At 33.9% G+C, this 24508-nt stretch overlaps 1 protein-coding gene across 3 annotated transcripts in view; it reads left to right on the top strand.

Moving 5' to 3' along the window:
* Grm8 (glutamate metabotropic receptor 8) overlaps nucleotides 1–24508 on the top strand; it is a 767244-nt gene that overhangs the window by 650201 nt on the left and 92535 nt on the right. For all 3 annotated transcript variants that reach the window (XM_074063968.1, XM_074063975.1, XM_074063963.1), the window contains exon 9: nucleotides 20352–21287. In XM_074063968.1, coding sequence (XP_073920069.1) covers nucleotides 20352–21287 — 936 coding nt within the window. The remainder of the gene's footprint in view (nucleotides 1–20351; nucleotides 21288–24508) is intronic.

Here is a 24508-nt window from a genome sequence, read left to right on the forward strand (position 1 = left end):
AGCACAAACAGCTGGGATTGTGACTCAAGTGATAGAGTGCCTGCCTAATAAGTGCAAGGACTTAGTTGAAATTCTAGTATGACTATAACAGAAATACAATTATGTCACAGTATTTTCTAGGTCTGAGAGATCAGGCAGTGTTTAAAGAGCAATACAGCAATAATATAATTGCATAACAATTTCTATAAAATGTCACCAAAAAATTAGATTATGTTACACACTAAAGTATTTCTTTTACGTTTCCCTTTTTTGCATTTGTATCACAGATTGATGCTGTGCATTTTAGATTTCCCTCTTGTTTTCTCTGTTACACTGGCCAGCTATATGTAATTTTTATTGGCTACTCCGTAGAAATCATTCTTAGATTTTGTTTTTAATTAATTTACCTAGATTCTGTTTTCTAAGTCTTTTGTTATTATTAATTCTTCCCTCCACTTTTCTTAGCTTTATGTATTATTTTTGCCTAGCTTTGAGAGTTCAATACAAAGTTCATTTATTTTCACTATTCCTACTTTATAATAAAAACATCAAAACACACAAGTTATTGTTCTAAGTACAAATTTTTCTGTAGCACTAAGATTTATATGCATTGTTCTCATTCTAAATGGTCCTGATTGGAGTTTGGACCTGGCCTATTGAAGATAGTTATTGTTTAATTTCTAACTGGTTGCATTAAATGTTTATGGCCTTTTTATTTTTACTTGTACTAAAAACTGTCATCAGAAAATGTGGCTTAACCAAGATTTTTTTTTAAATCTATTAAGAATTTCTTTATGATCCATTTTTAACACATTTTCTCTGAGCTCTGGAATTTGTGTCAATTTATCATTTTTCTGGCAGTTTCTTTCTTGTTTGTTTTGTTGCTTATGCAAGCATGTAAGAGTTAAATTTTCTTTGCAACCTAGAAGGTTTGGATCCAGATTACTGTAATTTTATTCTTTGGTTTATATCTATACATCCTTTAAAACTACTTCGATAGTTGCACCTAGTTTTATAACTAGGTTGGTCCACAATAGTTTAGATTTCCCACATGCTTTGGTGATCACAAGTTGCCTTTTATGTACAGCTTCTCTAGATTTCTCGTTTGTTTTAATCTTCATTAGGCTACATTACATATTCAGGTAATCTGTCCCAATAAGATGCACCCCCCTGCAGAACCTGTTCTGCCCTCCTGTTCTCCAATTTTGTAGAAGAAAAAACATAAAAGATAAAATGAGAAACATGAAGTTTTGCTACTTCAAGATAAAGATAGCTACACAGGGAGTTTCTTTGTACTATTTCCATGCATATATGCATTACAACCCAAACTGGTTCATCTCTACCAGTCCTCTTCACTGCACTCTAGTCCACTTCCCGTGGTGGCTCAGCCAGTTTATAATTTCTATATTCAGTCCTGTACGGTGAGCACATCAACCTCATTCAAGTTTTTGGTTTCCTTCTATTGCCCAGTCCCTCCCTTGCAAGCCTCCCTTTAGTGTGACCTATAATAGCGCTGCATTTGTTTTAGGTCTATAATCCACATATGAGGGAGAACATGAGGCTTTTGGCCTTCTGAGCTTGATTAACTTCACTTAAGATGATATTCTCCAATTCCATTCATTTACTTGTGAATGACAAAATTTCATTCTTTGTGGCTGAGTAAAATTCCATTGTGTATAAATACCACATTTTCTTAATCCATTCTTCAATAGTGGGGCACGTTGGCTGTTTCCATAGCTTAGCTATTGTGAATAGTGCTGCAGTAAATACAGGTGTGCAGGTGCGCTTGTTCTTTCAGGTATATCCCTAGGAGTGGTATTGCTGGATCATATGGCAGATCTACATTTAGTTTTTTAAGAAGCCTCCATGCTGTTTTCCATAGTGGCTGTACTAACTTACATTCTCACCAGTAGTGAATGAGGGTTCCTGTTCCTCTGCATCCTTGCCAACATTTGTTGTTGGTGGTGTTCTTGATGGTATCAATTCTAACAGGACTGAGGTGGAATCTTAGTGTGGTTTTGATTTGCTTTTCCTTTATGGCCAGGGACGGTTATATATCTTAAGATATTTCTTCTATTCCTTAACTATGAAAAATAACTTGGTAGGTTATTAATTATCTGATCACAAGAATATCTTTTAAAAATATTATGTTTCTTTTTATTCTGTATTTGTTTTGGGGTAGAAATGTTTGAAAGTACTATTTAAATTTTGTTTTTACTTAGATAATCTTTTGTTGGGCGAGCTGAATTTTATTGAAATTTGATTATTTTGTAAACTCCCACCAAAAAAGGGAGTTTGGTCAGTCTCTTCCATTGATTTTTAACTTTCAATCTATTCATATAGATGATTCATTTATAACTAAGTAAATAAATAAACAAATAAAATGCATGTATGTTTTCTTTCCTCATACATTTATTTTCTATATTATTTTCATAATAATTGTTTTGATTGCTCCTTCAGAAATGTTAGTTATCCATATTTTTTCAACAGAATCTGTCTGCCATTTTCTTCCATATTTTCTACCATTTTTCCATCTCTGTACTTTCCTTCCCTCCATTGTTTGAGAAGATATATAAATTGGATTCCACATCAATGGAGTACAAACTCTATTTTGCATTCCAGTATTTTCCTGGTCTCATTTGTATTTGATATTTCATTTTTACCATCCTTGAACTTTTGTTTCTTATTTTTCTTTTTCCATTGGTGTTTTCATTTCAATTCATTCTTATTAAAATGTTTATTAAATTTTAATATGTATGTGTATGACTTCAAGCCATTGGTCCACAAGATTTATTATTTATTTTCCACCCTGTGATATTTCCACCTCTAGTTTCAGATGGCCAAAGGCAACTGCATTCAACATTTTAAATTAATGAGTTTCTTGATGTATTTTACTACTTGTCTCTAAACAACTTACACTCACTTTATACTTTTTATTTTTCTATGTTGCTTTATTTTGATTTCTCACTGTAGAATATCAGAAATTACCTCCTATGCCTCTCCTCTTTGCCACTTCCTATCCTATCATCTCTCTAAAACATGTACAGGTAGAGTACCACTTACAGATACTGTGCAAAAATGTGCTGTAATGGGAAAAGAAATTTGTCCCTGTAGCTAATAATCTTCACTTTGAAAGTTATTTGTTAGGTTGCTCCATATTTATCTATATCTAACATATAATTGTTATACATATATAAAAACATATGATTATATATACATACACACACACACACACACACACACACACACAAACCCCAAAGACAGCTGTTTAGCTGAGAATTTTATATTCATAGAGATGCTCTCCACTCTTTTCGGTTTAGATTACCTGACAGGTGTGCAGCATGGCTTGATACAGGTATCTCTCTTTACCCTCATGTTGTGATGTTCTTTCCCGCTCTCTGTTCCTTGTAACCAATTCCCCCTTCACTTCTCTCATATTTAGGTGTAACAAGCACATGAACCTGTGGCTTCCTGAGAGTGAAGGGTAGTCTTTTTTGAGAATTTAAATGAAAAAATTTCTCCTCCTCCTCCTCCTCCTCCTCCTCCTCCTCCTCCTCCTTCTTCTTCTTCTTTTCTTTCTTCTTTTTCTTCTTAATAACAGACTGCTGACACCTACATTGGAAATCAACTTACCTTTCTGGATCTCAATTTCCAGATACTCTATTATTTGCAACACTTTTTTGTTGAGAGGGTATCTTTAGAATCCTTTAAGTTCTTCTAGTTATGATCATTATTCTGAAATCTCAATGTAATAATTATATATTTTTATATATTGTGTGGGGATCTCAGAACCCCTTTTAATCTAGAATTTAAAAACCTTTTGTTCCAGGAAGGATTTTCACTTTCTGGTTTGATAATCTTAACTGTAAATTTTCTCTTTCTTGAAATCTTATCATAAACATATTGGGTTTCTTGCACTGACCATTTAACTCTCTGATCTTTTTCCTCCTGAGGTATTTCTGTTTTCTTGCTCTAATTTCTGGGAGATGACTTCAAATTTACCTTCTGATTCTTCTATTGGGTTTTTATTTCTGAAGTTATAATCAGTAAGTTTGTCCAGTATTACATTTTAATATAATTAATGCTACTATAAATAAATATAATATTAATCATGATGATTATAATTAATTCATAGGTCCATTCACACTCTCTGGATATTCTTTTTGACAGTAATTTTTTCTTGTTTCACATATGCATTAAACAAAATCTCTGAAGTTATTAAGTTTTTTTAAAAGATGTTTTCCTCTCAGTGTATAGCCTGTATTTTTTCCAAATATCTTTTTTGCCTACTCATTTAACTTATTATCTGTTTACATGATGGAAATTTCTTCAAATGCACAATGATCCTTGAACTTAAAAAATGATCCTTGAACTTAAAAAAAACTGATTTAAACTCTGCACACTGGCATGTTTATTGATAGTGGGCTTTACTGGGAAGTCACTGTGACTCCTTATTTAGAGCTTTTCTTTTAGGTTGCTGAATATAAATATCCCCAAAGTTGAGTTTTCAAATTCCCTGTTGGGAGGATGCAAGTCAGGACTAAAGCATCCTGTGAATCAAGTGGACAAGAAAGTTGGAAAACTCAGGACTCAGTAATCCTATTTTCACTTGGTGTATAATGCAGCACCTCAATTCCACCTCTGCCAGGTGTCTCACATCCAAAAAATGCTTTGCTTTACATTTCAGAAAGAGACAATGTAGAATTACTTTGAATAAAACATGCTAAATTGATAAAGTAATGATTATGGATTATGATAGTCTTATGTGAACCAAATAGCTGGAGACTGTGTTTCAGTGTAATGATTATGGGGGGAAAGGAATCAGTAGGGTGTAGCATTCTCAAACTGAAACAAAGTTTTACTTTGTTCTAAGGCATATGGTGCTTGCCTTCTGTTACTATTAACAAATACCTGAGACAATCAATTGATAAACTTTATTTTGGCCCATGGCTTTAGAGGTTCCAGTCCACAACAGAACTCTGGAGGAGTGCCAGATGACAAAGCTGCAGAGTGCCAGGAAGAGAAAGAAAGCAAGGACAGGGATAGGTCCTCATAATCCCCTGTGAAGGCACTCAGTGACCTAGAGACCTCCTACTGGACCACACTGATGAAAGGTTCCACAACCTCCCAATAGTCAGGGACCAAACCTTTACCACATGGACCTTTGGAGGGACACATAAGATCCAAGCTATTGTGTGTCCTGTGTGAAGAAAAAAATCTTTATATAGACAATCAATAGATAAATTATTTTAATTCCTCTTTTTTCATTTGTTTAAGACTCACTTTTTCTTTCCCATTCTTAGGGAACTGAACCTACTTGTATGACTCATTGTTCTGCTTCTCTCTAGGGCTATACTCCCCTCCTCTAGACTATTATTTTAAATTTCTTAAGGCTCCTGCCCTGTTTCCTATCTCCTCTGCTTTCTATTCTGTATGTCCGTTATGTAGGTAATTTTCAACGAGTTTTAGCTGTCTACTATGTGTCATATACTGCCCTGGGAGCACTGTGGAGAGGCAAGAAATATTGTGTGACTGCAAGCCACCTCACTAAATAGCTGTGTTATGTGAGGCACATTATCTACTGACCTAAGACTCCTTAAATAAATTGGGGTTGGGGATATCTAATCCACAGTTGTTACAAGCATTTAATATTAAGTTCTTAGAATACATCTGGCACATAGTGTGCCCTCAATAAAGGTTAGCTGCTATTATAATTACTGTTGTTATCTTTATGTGTATTTTTTGTTTAGCAGTATCAAGTGACTGGTTGCTGAAGACATTCATTCTAAACCCCTTTGTCTATCTTTAATGTTCTGAAGGCCTCTACCTCATAAAACCTACAAGACATTGGGTTAAATGTCCATTGAGTCATATGGGCTAAGATTGAAATGGAAAAGTGTTTTGCACTGAGTAAGTCATCAATATGTTGTTCAGAATATCACAGAATCTTTATAATGAACTGTATTAGTTTCTGTCTGCAGAAATTTTAAATTCATACAGGAAAAACAAGAAATGTGAAAAATGAAATGGAATATTCTAAAAGTTCTCAAAATCGCCACTGGAGACTGTTAGTCCTGAGGTGATTTTCATGTTAGTTTCTATTTATCCTTAACAATGAAGCACTGGCACTATATTTTAATTATAGTTATTCATGTATGACATTTGATTCATATTTTATGTTAAACATATAAATATTAATAATACTTTTCAATAACATTCAGAAACGTATAATATACTAAACCATTGTGAGAAGTTAAAATATTTATGTAAACATTTAGATGAATTATTCCTACAAGAAAAAATTGTGGAAGCAAATTGTTTGAAACTCTTTTTTTGGGCTACCTAGAATATAATCATGACCATAGTTACACAATTATATCTCAATGGCTATGATTAAAAATTATCAGTATAGTGTTTAAATGAGAATGATAAAAAATTTATAATTAAGAGATTATCTGCTTCAATACCATTGTGACACCATGTTGCCAGGATAGTTGCACATAGACTCTGGATGAAAAAATATTACTGGGTTGCTGTGTCCCGGTTAGCAAAAATATTTCAGGTATAACTTCTACACTCTTCATTTAAGCCACTTATTCCATGACTCAGACCCCAACACTCACACTCCAGATTTTGCCACCCCTAAGCTCAGAGTCAAGAGTTGAAAGTATTCTTCTCCTGACCAGAAGTTGAATGAAATGTAGGGCACCCAGATATCAGTTACCAAAAATCAGCATCAGGAGCTGAGATGTACTGGAGGCTAATGAAATACCAGCGGGGAATCGTTTTAGGGTGTGGTGGATGAGAAAAAAGTTCATAGATGGGCTAAATTTTATCTCAGAAGTGAACCAGGAACTCTAAAATTTCAAATCTATTCCTCATGAAATTTGACTGTCTTTGGACATCACTTGCCACTTCCTCATTTCTAAAATTAAGTATTTATTTGGTTTCTTGGACTTTGGACTGGATTCTTCCTTAGTTTCTATCAGGCCATGTGTTTTCATCCTTCTTTGCTGACCTTTCTGAGCTGGTTCCTTAAATTCTGCTCAGTCCAGAACTCTAATTGTGCCATGCTCCGTTTAGAGTTTCTATAATTTCTATGGGTGAGAATTCCTTTATAAGTATTCAATTGTCTTGCATATGACTGTGCCTTTGAGATCATTACCTCCCAACAATTCTGACTCAAACTCATAAATCAAGTCATGATCTACTTCTCAAAACCGATAACATTGTTTTGTACCACCCTTTTCAGTAACACCACCACTTATTCACTTGTTCTTTCATTCCTTATTCATTCAATTAATATTTATTGATGCTTATTAGAACTTAGACACCATGCTAGGCTCAAGAATGAAATGGTAGAAAATAGTACCTGGTCCCTACTCTCTGATTATAATAAACTTTAAATTAATGCTTACAAGAGTATGCCTCAAAATTACTGGGTAAAAATCACTACAGGGTAAAGGACTTCTTTTCAAAATTCTGACTTGAGGCCTTCCTAGACCTATTGAGCTGTAATGTCTAAGAAACAGGAATATGTATTTTAAGTAATCACCTCAAGTGACTCCTAGGATACAAACCAAAATTTTAAACAAATACGTTATTAAATAGAAATGAAACCAAACAAATACACTATTACATACTGTAAAAGAGCCACAAACAACTCTATGAGAAAGAAGAAAGTTTGATAAATAATGGTCATCCATTACATGGGAGGCACAGATGAGTAAAATCATGCATGGCCATATAAATTACTGATTGATCAAACATGAGAACTAGAAGTAAGTGGAATACTAAGGCTAAAGGACAAATCAGAAATCTAGATGTCATCTTTTGGTTTCTTTCTTGCTCTAACTCTCCCCTTCTCTGTTTTTTAAAAACATTTTTATTAGCTATATTATTTGTATAAGGAAGATTCATTGTGACATTTCCATATACTTATAATGCACCTTGGTTAGATTCGCCCCTACCATCATTTTACCTCACCTCCCTCCCCCACACTTAAAATGACTTCAATAGGTTTCATTATTCTAATATTCACTTTTCTTCACCCCTTTCCTTCCCAGTGGTATCCACACCCTAACAGGACCTGTTTTACATTCTTGTCCTGTATTTTAAGTGCATATTCATTATATAAAGGGGGGTTTAAAATGACATTTCACCCTTGAAAGCATTGTACATTGATCAGATTAACTCCAGCTACTACTCTTCCTTACACTTTCTCCCCCACATCTTATTATTCAACAGCTTTCAATGGGTTTCATTATTCCATCTTCCTATGCAGGTACAATGTATTTCAATATTATTCACTTTCTGTCATTCTCTTTTCTGCTTCCTCCTTCTCCCTCATCACCTCAAACAGTCCCACTATCACAAACATGTTTGTTTATATATATATACATGAACATACACATATATACTTCTATGTACATATACATACATATGTATATAAATAATCATGTTTGCATTTGTGTATACATTTATGTTTTATGTCTGTCTTCCATGTATGAGAGAAAACATGCAGCCTTTTTCTGAAACTCGCTCACTTTGCTTAACATGGTGGTCTCCAGCTCCACCCATTTATCTGAAAATGACATAATTTCATTTTTCACTGTTGTTGAATAATACTCCATTGTGTATATATAGGACATTTTTTAATCTATTCATCAGTTGTAGGGTGTTTGGAATATTTCCATAGGTTGGGTATTGTGCATAGTGCTGCAATAAGCATAGGTATCTCTATTGTATTCTGAACTTACATTCCCTGCAGATATATACCCAAGAGTGGTATCACTGGATCATATGGTAGTTCTATTTTTAATGTTTTGAGGAACTTCTATGTTGCTTTCTACAGTAGTTGTACTAATTTACATTCCCATTAACAATGTATAATTTTTCCCCACATGCTCACCAAAATTTGTTGCTTGTGTTCTTGATAATAGCCATTTTGAGTGAATTATATGAAATCTCAATGTGGTTTTAATTTGCATTTCCTTTATGGTCAGAGATGTTGAGCATTTCTTCATGTATTTATTGGCCATTTGTACTACTTCCTTTGAGATTTCTTCATTGGGTTGTTGATTTTTTAGGAGTTTAGTTTTTTGAATCTCCTATAAATTCTGGTTATTAAACCCTTGTCAGATGTGTAGCTGGCAAAGATTTTCTCCAATTCTGTAGACTGTCTTTTCAGTCTAGTTTCCTTTGCTGTGTATAATCTTTTCAGCTTGATACAGTCCCATTTGTCACTCCTTTCTCTTAATTGATGAACTATTGAAATTTTATTCAGGAAGTTATTGCCTATGTCTGCATGTTTTAGTGTTTTCCTATCCTTTTCTGTAGTAGTTTCACAGCTTCAGATCTTACATTAATATTTTTCATCTGCTTTGAATTGATAAAAGATAGGGATCTAGGTTCTGTCTTAAACACATGGTTATTATTTTCCAGCACCATTTGTTAAACAGGCTGTCTTTTCTCCAATGTATGTTTTGGGCTCCCTTGTCAAAAATCAGATGACTGCAGCTGTACAGATTTATATCTGAGTCTTCTATTCTGCTCTATTGGTATTCATGTCTGTTATTGTGCTGGTAGCATGTTTTTTTTTTTTCATTACTATGGCTCTGTAGTATAGATTGAATTCAAGTATTGTGATACTTCCAACATTGTTCTTTTGGCTGAGGATTATTTTGGCTATTCAAGGTCTTTTGTGCCTCCACATGAACTTTAGGATTGCCTTTTCTGTTTCTGTGATGAATGTCATTTGAATTTTGATGGGGATCACAATGAAGGTATACATTGCTTTTCATATTATAGCCATTTTTACAATTTTGATTCTGCTGATCCATGAGAATGAGAGACTTTTCCAACTTCAGCTGTATTCTTTAATTTCTTTCTTCAGTGCTTTCTAGTTTTCATTATAGATGTCTTTTGCTTCTTTTGTTAAATTTATGCCTATGTATATTTTTGAGGTTATTGCAAATGTAATTGTTTTCCTGATTTGTTCCTGAGTCTGTTCATTGCTGTAACATACAAAATCTCTGATTTTTGTGTATTGAGTTTGTTTTACCACTTTATTGAAAGTGCTTATGGTGTTTAATTGAGTTTTTGGTGGCATCTTTAGGATCTTTTAGGCATATAATCATATCATCCATAAATCAGGATAATTTGACTTCTTTGTTTCATATTTGAATCCCTTTTATTTTTTTCTTCTGTCTTATTGCTCTGCTTAAGAATACTAAACTGTATTGAATTAGAGTGGGGAGAATGGACACCCTTGTCAGTTCCTGACGTTAGAGGAAATGGATTCCATTTTTACCCATTTAGTATGATATTGGCTACAGTATTGTCATATATACCCTCTCCTGTATATTGAGGTACATTCCTTCTATTCCTAGTTTCTTCAGAGTTTTTTGTTTGTATATTTTGGTAAGACTGGGATTTGAACTCAGGACTTCACATTTGCAAAGCAGACACTATTGCTTGAGACACACTTCCAGCCCATTTTGCTTGGGTTATTTTGGAGACAGTCTTATGAATTGTCTGGGCTGGCCTCAAACCATGATCCTCCCAACCTCAGTCCTCCAAGGAGCTAGAATTGCAAGCATAGACCACTGGCACCCAACCAGAGCTTTTACCATGAAAGAATGATCAATTCTATCAAATGCTTTTTCTTCATAAATTGAGATGATTGTGTGATTTTTGTCCTTGATTATATTCTGTATTACATTTATTGATTTGCATATATCGAATTGTCTTTGTAATACTGGAATGAACCCTACTTGATCATGGGATATGATCTTTTTGACGTGTTGTTTACTTCAGTTTAGTAGTGTTCCTTTCTTTTCTGTTTCATGAACATTTTGAGGACTAGTGGAATTCTTTAATGGTTTGGTAGAACTTCGCAGTGAATCTATCAAGTCCTGGGCTTTTCTTTGTTGGGAGACTCTATTACTCCTTCAATCTCCTTGCTTGGTATGGATCTACTCAGGTAGTTTATATCCTTTTGGTTCAATTTTGGTTGTCCAGATGTATCCAGATTTGTTTCCCTTTCTTCTAGATTTTCTAGTTTATTTGAATATAGGTTCTTGAAGTACTCTAGGTTTCACTGGTGTTTGTTATGATGTCCCCATTTTCATATCAAATTTTAATTTGGGTTTTTTCTCTTCTCCATGTATTTAGATTGGCTAAGGGTTTATACATCTTATTTATCTTTTCAAAGACCCAACTCTTTTTGATCATTGCTTTTTTATATAATTTATGGTCTCTATTTCATTAATTTTGGCCCAAATTTTTGTTCTTTCTTTCCATCTGCTAATTTGGGGTTCAGCTCACTCTTGTTTTTCTAGGTTCTTGATGTATAGGATTAGGTTATTTAAAATTTCTCTGCATTTAAATGTACTCATAGATATAAACTTCCCCCTTAGCATTGCCTTTACTGTCTCTTATATGTACTGGTGTCCTATGCTTTCTAGTAAGTTGTGTTTTCATTTTCATTATATCCAAGGAAATTTTTTATTACCTTCTAGTTATCATTGACCCACTGGCCATTCAACAACATGTTCAGTTTCCTTGTGTTTGATTATTTTTTGTAATTTCTTTTTGTTGTTGAGCTCTAGTTTTTATTCTATCATGGTCTGATAGAATACAAGGGGTTAACTCAAGTTTATTATATTTGCTAAGACTTGTGTAGTGTCATAAAATATGATTTATTTTGGAGAAAGTTCCATGAGCTGCTGAGAGGAATGATTAAATAATCTGTAAAGTCAATTTTCTCATGGTGTCATTTAATTCTGAGGTTTCTTTGTTGATTGTTTTTTATGGATGACCAATATATTGTTGATGGTGGGGTATTAAAATCTCCCACCATCATTGTGTTAGGAGTCTATCTATTCTTTTAAGTTGAGTAGTGTTTGTTTAATGAGGTTAGGTGCATTGATATTAGACATGTTTATGTTAATGATTGTTATTTCTTCTTGATATATTGTTCCTTTTATCAATATAAGGCGACCTTCTTTGTCTCTTCTGAATAATTTGGATTTGAAGTCCACTTTATCAGTGATATAGTACATATATGTATATATATACTTACATAGTTATATATAAGTATAGCTATACTTAAGTATAATATATACTATATATGTATATAGTATATAAGTTTAGCAAGTCCTGCCTATTTTCAGGGTCCATTTGCTGAGAAAAATCCTTTTCCACCATTTCACCGTAAACCAATATTTGTTTTTGTCAGTGATATGCATTATTTTATAGGCAACAAATCATTGGGTCTTACTTTTTAATCCAGCTCACCAATCAATGTCTTTTGATTGGGAATTGAGTCTATTAGCATTCAGTGTTAACATTGAAAAGTATGTGGTAATTCCTGCCATCTTGTTGCTTTTTTAATTTAGTGTTTGATTCTTTCCTAATATTCATTTGCTAATCTACTCATCTGCTGAGATTTATTTATTCCCATACTTTCATGGCTATGTTTATCTTCATCTTCTGTGTGTAGGAATCCTTTGAATATCTTTGGCAGTGCTGATTTAGTGGTCATGAATTGCTTTAGTTTTTCTTTATCATGGAAGGTTTTTATTTCTCCTTCAATTATGGATGATAGCTTTGATAGTAGAGTAAATCAGTTGTGCAGTTATTTCTTTCAGCACTTGAAATACCTCATTCCATGCCCTCCTTACTTTTATGGTTTCTGTTGAGAATCTGCTATTATTCTGATGGTTTTACCTTTATATGTGACTTGGCACTTATTTGTTGCAGTCATGCCTACTTAGAGTCCTAGAGGCATCCTATACCTGGATGGGCAACTCTTCTGAAAACTTGGGAAGTTTTCTGCTATTATTTTGTTGCATATGTTTCCTATGCCTTTCAGTTGTACCTGTTGTCTTTCTTTAGTGCTCATGATTTATAGGTTTATTCTTTTAATGAAGTCACAGAGTTCTTTCATATTCCATTCATATTTCTTCATTGTTTTGTATCTTCATCTGATTTTTTAGTATATCTACTTGTCTTCAAGCTCTGATATTCTGTCTTCCAATTGATTCATTCTTTAGAAGATCCCGTCTACCCCAAGATGACACCCAAACTCCTCCCTATAGCTTTTAAAAACCTTCATGGTCTAATGTCCACCCTCTTTCCTAGACTGTGTATTCTACTCCATCTACTACCTTTAATGTACACTCTGTTGTTCTTACCAGTTGTGTTTAATTTATACCCTTGGTATCCTTAATAACCACTTTCTCCAGTTTGTCATGGCTTCTTGTGTCTCTGTTCTGGTATTTTTTTCATTGTGGAGAACTCTTCAGATATTTTTTCTACATCTTGTCTCCTACACATCCTTCAGACTGCTATTCATATATGTATAAACCACAAACTTGGACATGTTTTCTTCCATCAGCTCCACTTATGCCACAGCCTCCAGAACTGTGAGCTTAATAAACATTTACTCTTTGTACATTATCCAGCCTAATCATTTTGTTACAGCAACAGAAAAGAGACTAAGACTATTACTTGAACTGGTGAGGCTCCAGGGAGATCTCCAAAAGCAAAGATGCCTCTGTCTGTGCCTGTGTACTGAGTTTGTGATGTCACAGAAAAATAATTTTAGGACACATCAAGGTAGAGACCATGAAAGTTTATCAGTCACATAAAGATGTGTGGCACATCTGATAAGTGCAATGTGTCCTCTAATGTCAGGGGTATTTATGATAAAAAAGTGGGTTGACGATTTGGTTCAAATGTACCCTAATATGAATATTTCCCTTTGTTTTGAACATTTGATATATTTAATCATTTTTGTTGTGACATAATTTTATCAATAGGGCCCAGATATATCAAGGTTGGTCCAGTCATTAAATTTGGATGGGTTCTACTAGATGTTCCCTTTTAGACAGGTCTCCATTGTTGATATAAATATTTTCCCAAGTGTTTTTCCCAGGATAAGTTTCTTTAAGATATTCTTGCTTAGTTCCCAGAGCACAGTAATTATTTGTGCAAACAGGCAAGGTTAGAGGCAGAGAACTGCTCTTCCTGCACCTCCATTACCTTTTTTTAATGTTTTGACTGAATGCTGTAATTTATTGAGTAATATAAAGTATAATGCAAAGAAAATAGTGTCTGTGTGCTTTTAATAAAGCTATTCATTAATATACCATTTATCTCTGAATTTCTGTTTCCTGTTTACCATGCCACATTTTTCCTGTCTCCATGAATTTTCTTACTTTGGGCATTACCTAAAAAATAAAATCAGACAAAATATACTCTTTATTGATTGACTTCTTTCACTTAGCACTTTTCCAAGGTTCCCCATTTTATTTCATGTATCAATATTTTGTTTTTTTTTTTATGGCTGAATGATAGTCCATTGTGTGAGTAGATAACATTTTGTTTATCTATTCATCGGTCAATGAACATGGGGGGTTGTTTCTGTATTTTAAAAATATTATGACTAATACTTCTTTGAACATGCAGGCATGAATTCTTGGGTAGGCATAAAATTTCAATTATCATGGTTATAAATGTAAGAATGGAATTCCTATGCTTAAGGTTTTAAGGAATTGTAAAATTGTCTTCCAAGTTACTGTGCCATTTTACATTGTCTTCAGCAATGCAAAGATTTCCAATTTCTCTACATCATCACCAGCACTTGTTATTGTCTTTATTTTTAATATAATCATTCTAATCTGTGTTATGGTTTAGATATGCATTTCTGTGCTGTTTAATGATTTTGGCTATCTTTTCATGTGATGTTATCCATTTGTATATCTTCTTTGGAGAAATAACTATTAAATTCATTAAATTGTTTTAAATGTATTGTTTAGCTTTTATTTGTTGAATTTAGGAGATTTTGTAAAATACATTTTAGATGTGAATACCTTAGTAGTATGTGATTTGAAAATATTTTAGCCTATTCTTTATGCTGCATTCTTACAATATTGATGGTGTCTATAAAACACAAAAGTATTTAGTATTGATGAAGTCTAATTTATTTGTCTTTTATTGCTTTTGCTTTTGGTATCATATCCAAGAACTCCTTCATTTAATATTGTTATTTGCTTGTTTCCAGTTCTTAGGTGAAGACTTTGGTACATTTTGCATTAATTTTTGCATATGGTGTGATTTGGGGATCTCTATTCTTTTGTATATTGATACATGCTTATCTTAGCACCACTTTTTGAAAAGACTACTCTCTCTCCATTAAATTTTGTTGGTATCCTTATCAAAATCAATTGCTCATCTCTGTGTATGGATTTATTTCTGTATTCTTAATTCCATGACATTAATCTGTGTATCTTTATGCCAGTACTATGTGTTTTGGGTATTCCATATTTTGGAGAAAATTTTAAAAATTACTGTGAGTACTCCAGCTTTGCTCTTTGCTTTCCAAACTGTTTTGTCTATTCAGGTACCTTAACATCTCCATAGGAACTTTTGGATCAGCTCTCCACTTTCTGAAAATGAGCCAGCCTGGATTTTGATAGCAATAATGTTGATAGGGATAGTGCTGAAATTGTAAATAAGTTTGGGGAGTATTACCACATTTGTAACATATATATGTATATATATATATATGTATGCATAGATATGTATATACATATATAATATATCATAATTATATGGGTTGAATGGGAAAGGAAGGGTTTTTAACAAGTTCTAATGTCAGTAGGAATGTTTGCATTTGTGACCTTCCATTGTGTAAATCAGTCAAGGAGTTGAGTTTTGAATACTGGGGTGTCAAACTAGTCATCTAAAATGTTTGTTGATACTATGCTTATGTATAGAGCAAGATGAAAAGAATTATGCGTGGTACCACTAGATGTCAATTATCTGTATTATATTTAAATTTTTCCCACACATATGATAATCAAACTAATGAAGATACCACTTAATATCCTTGAAAATACCGTAATAGAGGAATCCTATCACATGAGAGTATTGTGATGACTACTGGAAATTATCAATTATAATGGAGCTTTCAGTTGTGAAATATTCTTATAATTTTTAGGAGTCTTCTTCTATACAGAAGAAAATCATTCAATAAAAATTATTCTGTCTTTTAAGAATTTATGAAACTAGGCCAACTGTTCTGGAGAGGTTAAAGATTAAAAAGTGCTAGCACACTCACACAGGAACTTTTGTTTGTGTGATTGTTGATGTAGTTTTCTGTATGAAAAACAGGATACAACAGCAGAAACCAGCTAATGGCTTATATTCTCTGAAATGCACTGGATTGAAACCTACTGAATGAATCATTATTGGTAAACATTGTCAAGATAAAAACAGGCTATCTTTTTGTTCCTGGGATGTCCATATTCTTGTCAATTTATTAGACTACATGTTTTAGACAGAAACATTATAATATCAGAATAATACCAAGCATGATGTAGACAAATTTTAAAAATACTTGAATGAGGCTTCTCTTTACACTCATTATGAAAGATTGTATAATTTATTAATATAGAAATATAATAGGGTTGATTGATCCTTTCTTAAATTGTGTAACAAAGTCATAGAAATTAGATGGTTTAATTTTCTTTCGAATAATATTTTATTTTATTTTTTCACATTTTTATTAAGGCACATTTATTGTGCAATGTGGGGTGGTTTGTGATATTTCTTTTCTGTTTTTTTTCTTTTGGCAGTACTGGGGTTTGAACTCAGGGCCTGTCACTTGTTAGGCAAGTGCTCTACTCCTTGAGGCATGCTGCCAGCCCTCATTGAGAGATATCCACACATGTGTATATTTTGATTATATTCACCCCCTCTATTGCTCTTTCTTATCTCTTCTCCCTCATCCCACCTTTTCTTATTTTTCTTGCAAATTTTTTAATGAGTTTTATTATATTTCCATACATGTGTACAATGCACTAGGATCATATTTTCCTTCCTCACTCTCTCTTTCTCCTTCCATCTCCCACTGGTTTTGACCAAAAGTAGTCCCCCATTTATGTTCATGTCTAGGTTTTTCTTTAGCTTTAGTTTCTACACATGAGCAAGAACATGCAGTATTTGTCTTTTGAGTCTGGCTTGTTTTATTTAACACTGATGATCTCTAGATCCATCTACTTTCCCACAAATTGTTTTTAAATCACCCTTTAGCAGCTATGCACAAATAACTTTTTATTTTTCACATATTAATGTATTTATAAGATCCTTATCCAAGCATGTGTTTGTTGTTCCTTAAGGTTGGTAGTGATTGGTGTTCAGACTTTAATTATAAAGTCAATCTATAGTATAGTTATACATTAATAGATGTTTTGATTAAAATGGGGTCATTTATTTAGCATGCTTATTAAAACATACTTACCATCTTATTATATGAATTATTAAATCTGTTTTATTTAAAGGAAATTCACAACTTTAAAAAACCTGTGCTATTTTCCATAATCTTATAAGTTTATTTTTCATTTATGAAAACATTTTGCCATTGGCTACATATGGAGAAAACTTATCAAGGAAAATTTTATATTTAGCTTATAAAAACATATTTATCCTTATGTAATGGGACATAGTATAGGTAAATCTCTTCATTAACATATCTTATTTCATTTTGTAAAATAAAGTGTATTGAGACTTAAAATATCAGACATGTGATTAGTGATGATAATATTTAAGGTTTCTGGATGTTGTTTGCTGATTTTTTTTTTCTTTTTTTTTTTTTGGACTGTAATGTTGTCAACTCATAGAAGCTCCAGAAAAAATGCAATTTTGGTTTTACAACAATTACCTTAGAAATATAATCTTCAAAAAATGTTTTATTATCTTATGAGTCCATTATGGTATAAAATCAATACTTCAGCCACTCAGTGGAACATTTCATTTGTTTTTCAATATTTTTGAGAGAAACCACTATGTGCTTCTGATTTAATATTTTCCTGCCTTAATGAAACCCTCTAAGTAAATAAAATAACCTTTTAAAGTCATTACAAGGTAATAGCAAATGAATAGAGTTACAACAAAGTTTTCCTTTGTGGTGAACAGACAGGATAGGTCTAATAGCCTTGTGTGAGCTTATGACACATGAAGTAGCATCTCTTTTCTCAAGGGAGGATGTTTGAAATTAAAGACACATCAATTCCAACTTGGGTGGCTTAGATAGTCCTCTGTGCTTGGATAATGGAAGTGTTTTTAAGTAATTGTTCATAAGAACACTCACAGTCATGTAGTTGCCAAAATAAGGTAACATAACATTAAGGGTGAAGAAGGAACATTGTTGAAACTACACACCTGACCTTTTTTTACTTTTGATGGGACTGGGGTTTGAACTCAGGGCTTTGCACTAGCAAAGCAGGTGCTCTACCATTTGAGCCACACCTCTAGTACATTTTGCTGTGGTTATTTTGGGCTGACATTGAACAGTAATCCAACCTATCTCAGCCTCCCAAGTAGCTAAGAATACAAATAGGAGATGTGTCCAGCATACACCTGAAATTTTTAAGGTATGTTAAGGCTGTCATTTTCTGAGTCTTCTCTATAGATTATTATACTGATGTTCAAATGATGGTGCCCATAGACCGGATGAGCCTAATTTGAGCAGCATTAGTTTTCTATTGCTGTGTAAATATGAAGTCCAAAGTTTCACAGCTTTAAACAACAAACATTTATAATATCACGTATGTTCTGTAAAGGAGAAATTCAGGAGCAACTTAGTCAGGCTTTCAGGCCCAGGGACTTTCATAACAATGTAGATAAGATATCAGTCAGAGCTGCAGATACCCAAAGGCTTGATAGGGACCAGACAATTACATTGTAGGTGTTTTTCTCACATGCATGGCAAGTTGGTAGTTGTGGCTGACAGAAGACCTCCACTGCTTTTCATAGGACTGCTTGAGAATTTTCATGACACTGTAAATCCTCTGGAGTGAATGATAAAAAAGAGAGCAAGCATAAGTAAAAAATGACTTACCATCAGAAATTACGTACCATCATTCCTAGAACATGCTATTATTTATGTAGGTCACCTCTATTCAAAGTGGAATAGGCCCACATGAGTTCATGGGTTTCTAGCAGAAGAGGTTATTGCTGGCCATATTGGCAGCTGACTACCACTGAGTATAGTAATTCTTCTTGAGGATTATTATTAAGGCTGATTTGGGGAAAATAAGTTTTATTTTCTCCCCTTCAAAAATGTCTTCACCTCCCCTTTCTGTGCCTCTCTGAATAACTCTATATTTCTAAATCCCAATGCTTTCAGGTTGGTCCTTTATTCCTTAGGTCTCTGTGTGGTATCTTTCCTGCTCTTCCTTCCTCATGCATTCAATGAATACTTATTAAGGGCAAATTGAGAAAATCATTCTTTCCACAGACCTCACCTTTTGTAACTTCTTTTCATAATAAATGGTCTCTTATTATTCATAATTTCTAGTTTTGTTCAATTAGAATTCTGCTAAAATAGTTATATATTAAGAAGATGAAGAAATTCAAGGTAAAATATCAATGGTTGGTACCATCCCAATAGGAGGAGGGCGGATAAAGGAGAATGATTGAATGGGTAAATTAAACTATGATATATTGTAAGAACTTTTGTAAATGTCACAATGCACCCCAATGCAACAATAATATAATAATACAAAATAAAGCTTAAAAACATTATTTTATTAAAAGTATTCTGTGATTTATAAGACTCAACTTTAAGGCCCTAAGGCAAATATTAAGCAGATAGGGAAACATCTTCATTTGTACTAATTATACTGCTTTAATTCACTATAGGACTGTATTTGCCCAATGGAGAACATTACCCTTAAGCTATCCATTCAGCAAGGACTTATTCACAAAGTGGAAAAACAAGATAGGGGGGAAAGTGCATTTCAAGTCTAAGGAGGGGATAGCACATAAATTCTGTTATCTGCATGAGCACACGAGGAGTCAGAAATTTAAGTCACCCCTGTGCCATTTTTTTCAAAATTTGTACAGTATGATCTGAATTTCTCCCAAAAAGGTACAAAGACATGGATCATCTTTTATATAAGTTTATATCCTAATCCAGTTCTTCAAAGATTCTGGTATTTATACATGTGATTAGCTCTAAAGTATCTTGCTATGGAGCTTTTTATTTTTAAATGTTTTTAAGTTTTTTCTTGTTAAAACTGTTTTGGCCAATAAATCTTTCTCCAAATGTCAGATTGGTCAGAAATGAGTAGGTAAATAGAAACTAATGACACTCATCAGGTTTATGTTGTGAATGATTTATTGGACCCAATCATTTAACACTTTCATAAAGTCAATATCAGAGAAAGAAACTGGGTTCTTATTATGGTAAACTGTATTTGTACTGTCAGCATTCAGTGATTTATTACAAACCTGTGGCTATGATTAGGTTATTATAAATGGGGGAAAATGGAAGGCTCATTAATTTTTTATACCCACAGGTGGAAGACATGCAGTGGGCTAATAGAGAACATACTCACCCAGCGTCTGTCTGCAGCCTGCCTTGTAAGCCTGGAGAGAGGAAGAAAACCGTGAAAGGGGTCCCTTGCTGTTGGCACTGTGAGCGCTGTGAAGGGTACAACTACCAGGTGGATGAGCTCTCCTGTGAACTATGCCCGTTGGATCAGAGACCAAACATTAACCGCACGGGCTGCCAGCATATCCCCATCATCAAATTGGAGTGGCATTCTCCCTGGGCTGTGGTGCCTGTGTTTATTGCAATATTGGGGATCATTGCCACCACGTTTGTGATTGTGACCTTTGTCCGCTACAATGACACACCTATTGTGAGAGCTTCAGGAAGGGAGCTTAGTTATGTGCTCCTAACAGGGATTTTTCTCTGTTATTCAATCACCTTTTTAATGATTGCAGCACCTGATACAATCATATGCTCCTTCCGGAGGATTTTCCTAGGACTTGGCATGTGTTTCAGCTATGCAGCCCTTCTGACCAAAACAAACCGTATCCACCGAATATTTGAGCAGGGGAAGAAATCTGTCACAGCACCCAAGTTTATTAGTCCAGCATCTCAGTTGGTTATCACCTTCAGCCTCATCTCCATACAGCTCCTTGGAGTGTTTGTGTGGTTTGTTGTAGATCCCCCCCACACCATCATTGACTATGGAGAACAGCGGACACTAGATCCAGAGAATGCAAGGGGAGTACTCAAGTGTGACATTTCTGATCTCTCACTTATTTGTTCACTCGGATACAGTATTCTATTGATGGTCACTTGTACTGTTTACGCCATTAAAACAAGAGGTGTTCCAGAGACTTTCAACGAAGCCAAACCTATTGGATTTACCATGTACACCACCTGCATCATTTGGTTAGCTTTCATTCCCATCTTTTTTGGTACAGCACAGTCAGCAGAAAAGGTAAGTGGCAGAAAATGCATTTGACAATGCATTCTTCCTTTAGGATGCTTTTCCTCCTTTTGGTTCATTTATATTTTCACAAGATGGTTCAGTCTATGTTATTCTTATTTGGAAGTATGTACACACATACACACATAAACACATATATCTCAAGGTCACATTGCTTAGAATGTGTTGAGTAAAGTTGATTTTCCATGAAAAATACTTTATTGTATCCTCCTTAGCAAGATTGACAGAAATCACATCACTTTCTGGGTCACCCTTCCCAGCTGTACTTATTTCACTGCTCTTTTCCAAATGTTAATTAAAAGAAGGATGGAGAAAGGGCAGCTGTGGTTCATAGAGGTGAGTTGTCTCAGAGATCTCACTGCATAACAAATGTCTCCTTTTCTGTTCTACTAGATATCTGGGGAAAAAACATTCCTTGATAATTATGATGATTTTAGCCATAGAGCAGAGTTTATAGTAAAGCAACCAAAACAAAGAGAAACTGAAGTGGTTTAGTACAATCTAAATCACCTTACTAAAATTTCTTCTCAGCCCTTATTTTTGTTACTCTTCTCTATGTGGAGGATGATGGTGAAGGATAAAGACAGCTTGGACAGTTATATAAAGCAGTTTATAACTTTTTAGACAGTAATGAACAATTGAATATCCCAAAGTAATTTCCTTCATCAATAATCTCCCATTATGTTTTCCACATTAACCATTGTTAGTAAAGAGCATCTCCATATGAAAGGGAGTATTTGTTGCATTAGATGTAGTTCTATGTACAGAGAAGCCAAGAACTAAAAAGTTAACCCTGAATTCTAAGGTTTGGGTGGTGGGATGGTGATAAACTATCCTGTAGAAGAAGGGAGGTACTATCTTTCTGTAGTGATAGGCATGCACACCTAGTGTGTATGTAAGAAAGATCTCTTAAAGTGAGGACTTAAACATTGGCCCATTCTCCTCATCAGAACTAGTGAGGGAATCAATATACTGCAAGAAATTATATTACCTGGGCTGGAACATTACTGGCAAGGTTCTGCATGACTTAAAATCCCTGAAAAGTCAAAGAAAAAGTCTTCAATGAGAGATCAGAAAGTTTGTCAGGAAGAGCACTCATTCTCTATCGGGTCCATATGGCCTTCAACTGTTGATAAAAACTGTACTTTGGCCAACACTGCTGAACAGAGTGAACTTGTCCTGAGTCCCAGATCCTTTGTGATTTTCTGGTTGCATAGCCTCATGGAGGTCCATGGACATTTGATGTAGGGTCTCACATGCAGTTAAGACAGTTTCAGGCTCTAATCCTAATATTGGAAAACACATTGTGGCATACATGGATAGAAATTTATTAGGACCAAACTTGTAAATTTAACTTATGAAAGAATGTATGAGATGGAAAATAACTTTCAATTTTATTTTTAATAGATTTATTGGACTACTAAAGGCAAAATAATATTTTCAGAGTTTAGAAATGTTCACATTATATGAATTATTAATAATTTCACCTTGAGTAGTTCTTATATTTGTATGTGAACCTTTATTAGATATTGTTTTACTTAGAGAGGATCATGGTAAGTGGTTTAGTCTTCTTCCACTGGAACTAAGCATTTGAACCAAACAAAATTCCTGAACTAACGTCTAGCTTCTTTTTCTTTCTCTTCTTTCACATTAAAAAAAAAATAAAGAAGTATAATCTATTATTTTTTGTACACTGACTTCCACATATGGGAGGAGGTCAAATGCCAGTGTGATTTGATGCTTTTTCTGTTGATATAACACAGTGCCTCAATTTTTAGACAAAATAAAATTGTGGTCCCACATCACAGTATTAGACACCAATATAGTCATCAAATAGGATTCATATTAGTAGATTTTTTGAATAACTGTTTTTTAATCAGAACATTAATGTTGCAGAGTTGCAGCTGCAATCTGAGGAGCAGTGAAAGAGATAAGAATTTGGGGGTGAAATTGACACATGAGTATGCCAGGAGGTGGGATTTCTCTGTGCTGTTGAGCCTAGGATAGCCAGGCATCCACTTGATAACCTGGAAGTTATGAATCTGGAAATATCCATGCCTTTGGAGATATAATTGAATATGATTAACAAATTTCCTCTTCTTTCTTAGTTTTGTGGAATGAAAGTAATTCTAACAAGCAACTTCCAAAACCAATGATAAAATGTTCTAGTTGGAATATATTTTGAGTTTATGATATAATTAAATAAGGAATAATCTGAAGAACTCAATAAAACATGCTAACTCTTGGATCTTTCCGAACATTGTAGAGTCTTCAAATTACCTTGGCTTAAAGTTGTCAAATTTAAACAAGTTGTACATCAACAGCTATTGTATCATAAATAGCTATGATCTTGCCATTGAGCTACTTTACACGAGAGGATTATGTACAATACTAAAATTTGCCTTAAAATTTACTACCTTCTATTCTCCCACAGTGTCTTTTATTGTCTAAAACAATAGATAAAATGTCAAGGGTATTTATTTTTTTAACATAACTGAAAGTATTGACATGAATATTAAAATGAACAAAACATTTATATATGTAAAAGAAGTCATTAAAATAAGTTCATTGACTTTGAAGGAGCAAAGAATTGGTCAGGCCTCCATTTTCATTTATAATGCTCAGCCAATTAGGCCTATGTTATCAGCTTGAAGCATTTACAACAGCTTGGTAGCTCACACATCCATTAATTCAACAGATCCTTATTGAGCATTTGTCCAGCCTTATGCAAATTATTGAACCCATGTTAATCTGCTTCTCTGTGTCTTCTTTGTTAGACTTAGTCTGACTCCCAGTCCATGCATTCCTACTGTCTGCCAGCACCAGCAAATTCCAGGCTCAAGGGCAGGAGAAGGTGGTGAGGGGTCAGATCTGAATGAGTAAGCAAAGAACTGTGCTTTCTGCAACAACATAGTAGTGACACAGGATTTGTAACATGGAAATAGCAGGAAGAGCAAAATTTCTTCTAGTATACATTTGTTTATGCCTTCTCAGAATAATGTTTATAGCAGAAAACTTATCTAACTTTACAGGTCTCTCTGAAAGTATACAAAACAGAAAGAAGTAAAATTAGTTGAATAATTTGCAGATATTTTGAAAAAAATTTGGGTAAAATCAAATTATAAAGTGACACTTATAGAAGAATCATGAAGAGTGCCAGCTCCATGAAGTATGTCTCCATTCAATAGCAAAACACCATTTAGTTTCCCCAC

This window comes from Castor canadensis, chromosome 2 (genome assembly GCF_047511655.1).
Source record: "Castor canadensis chromosome 2, mCasCan1.hap1v2, whole genome shotgun sequence".
Classification (NCBI taxonomy): domain Eukaryota; kingdom Metazoa; phylum Chordata; class Mammalia; order Rodentia; family Castoridae; genus Castor; species Castor canadensis.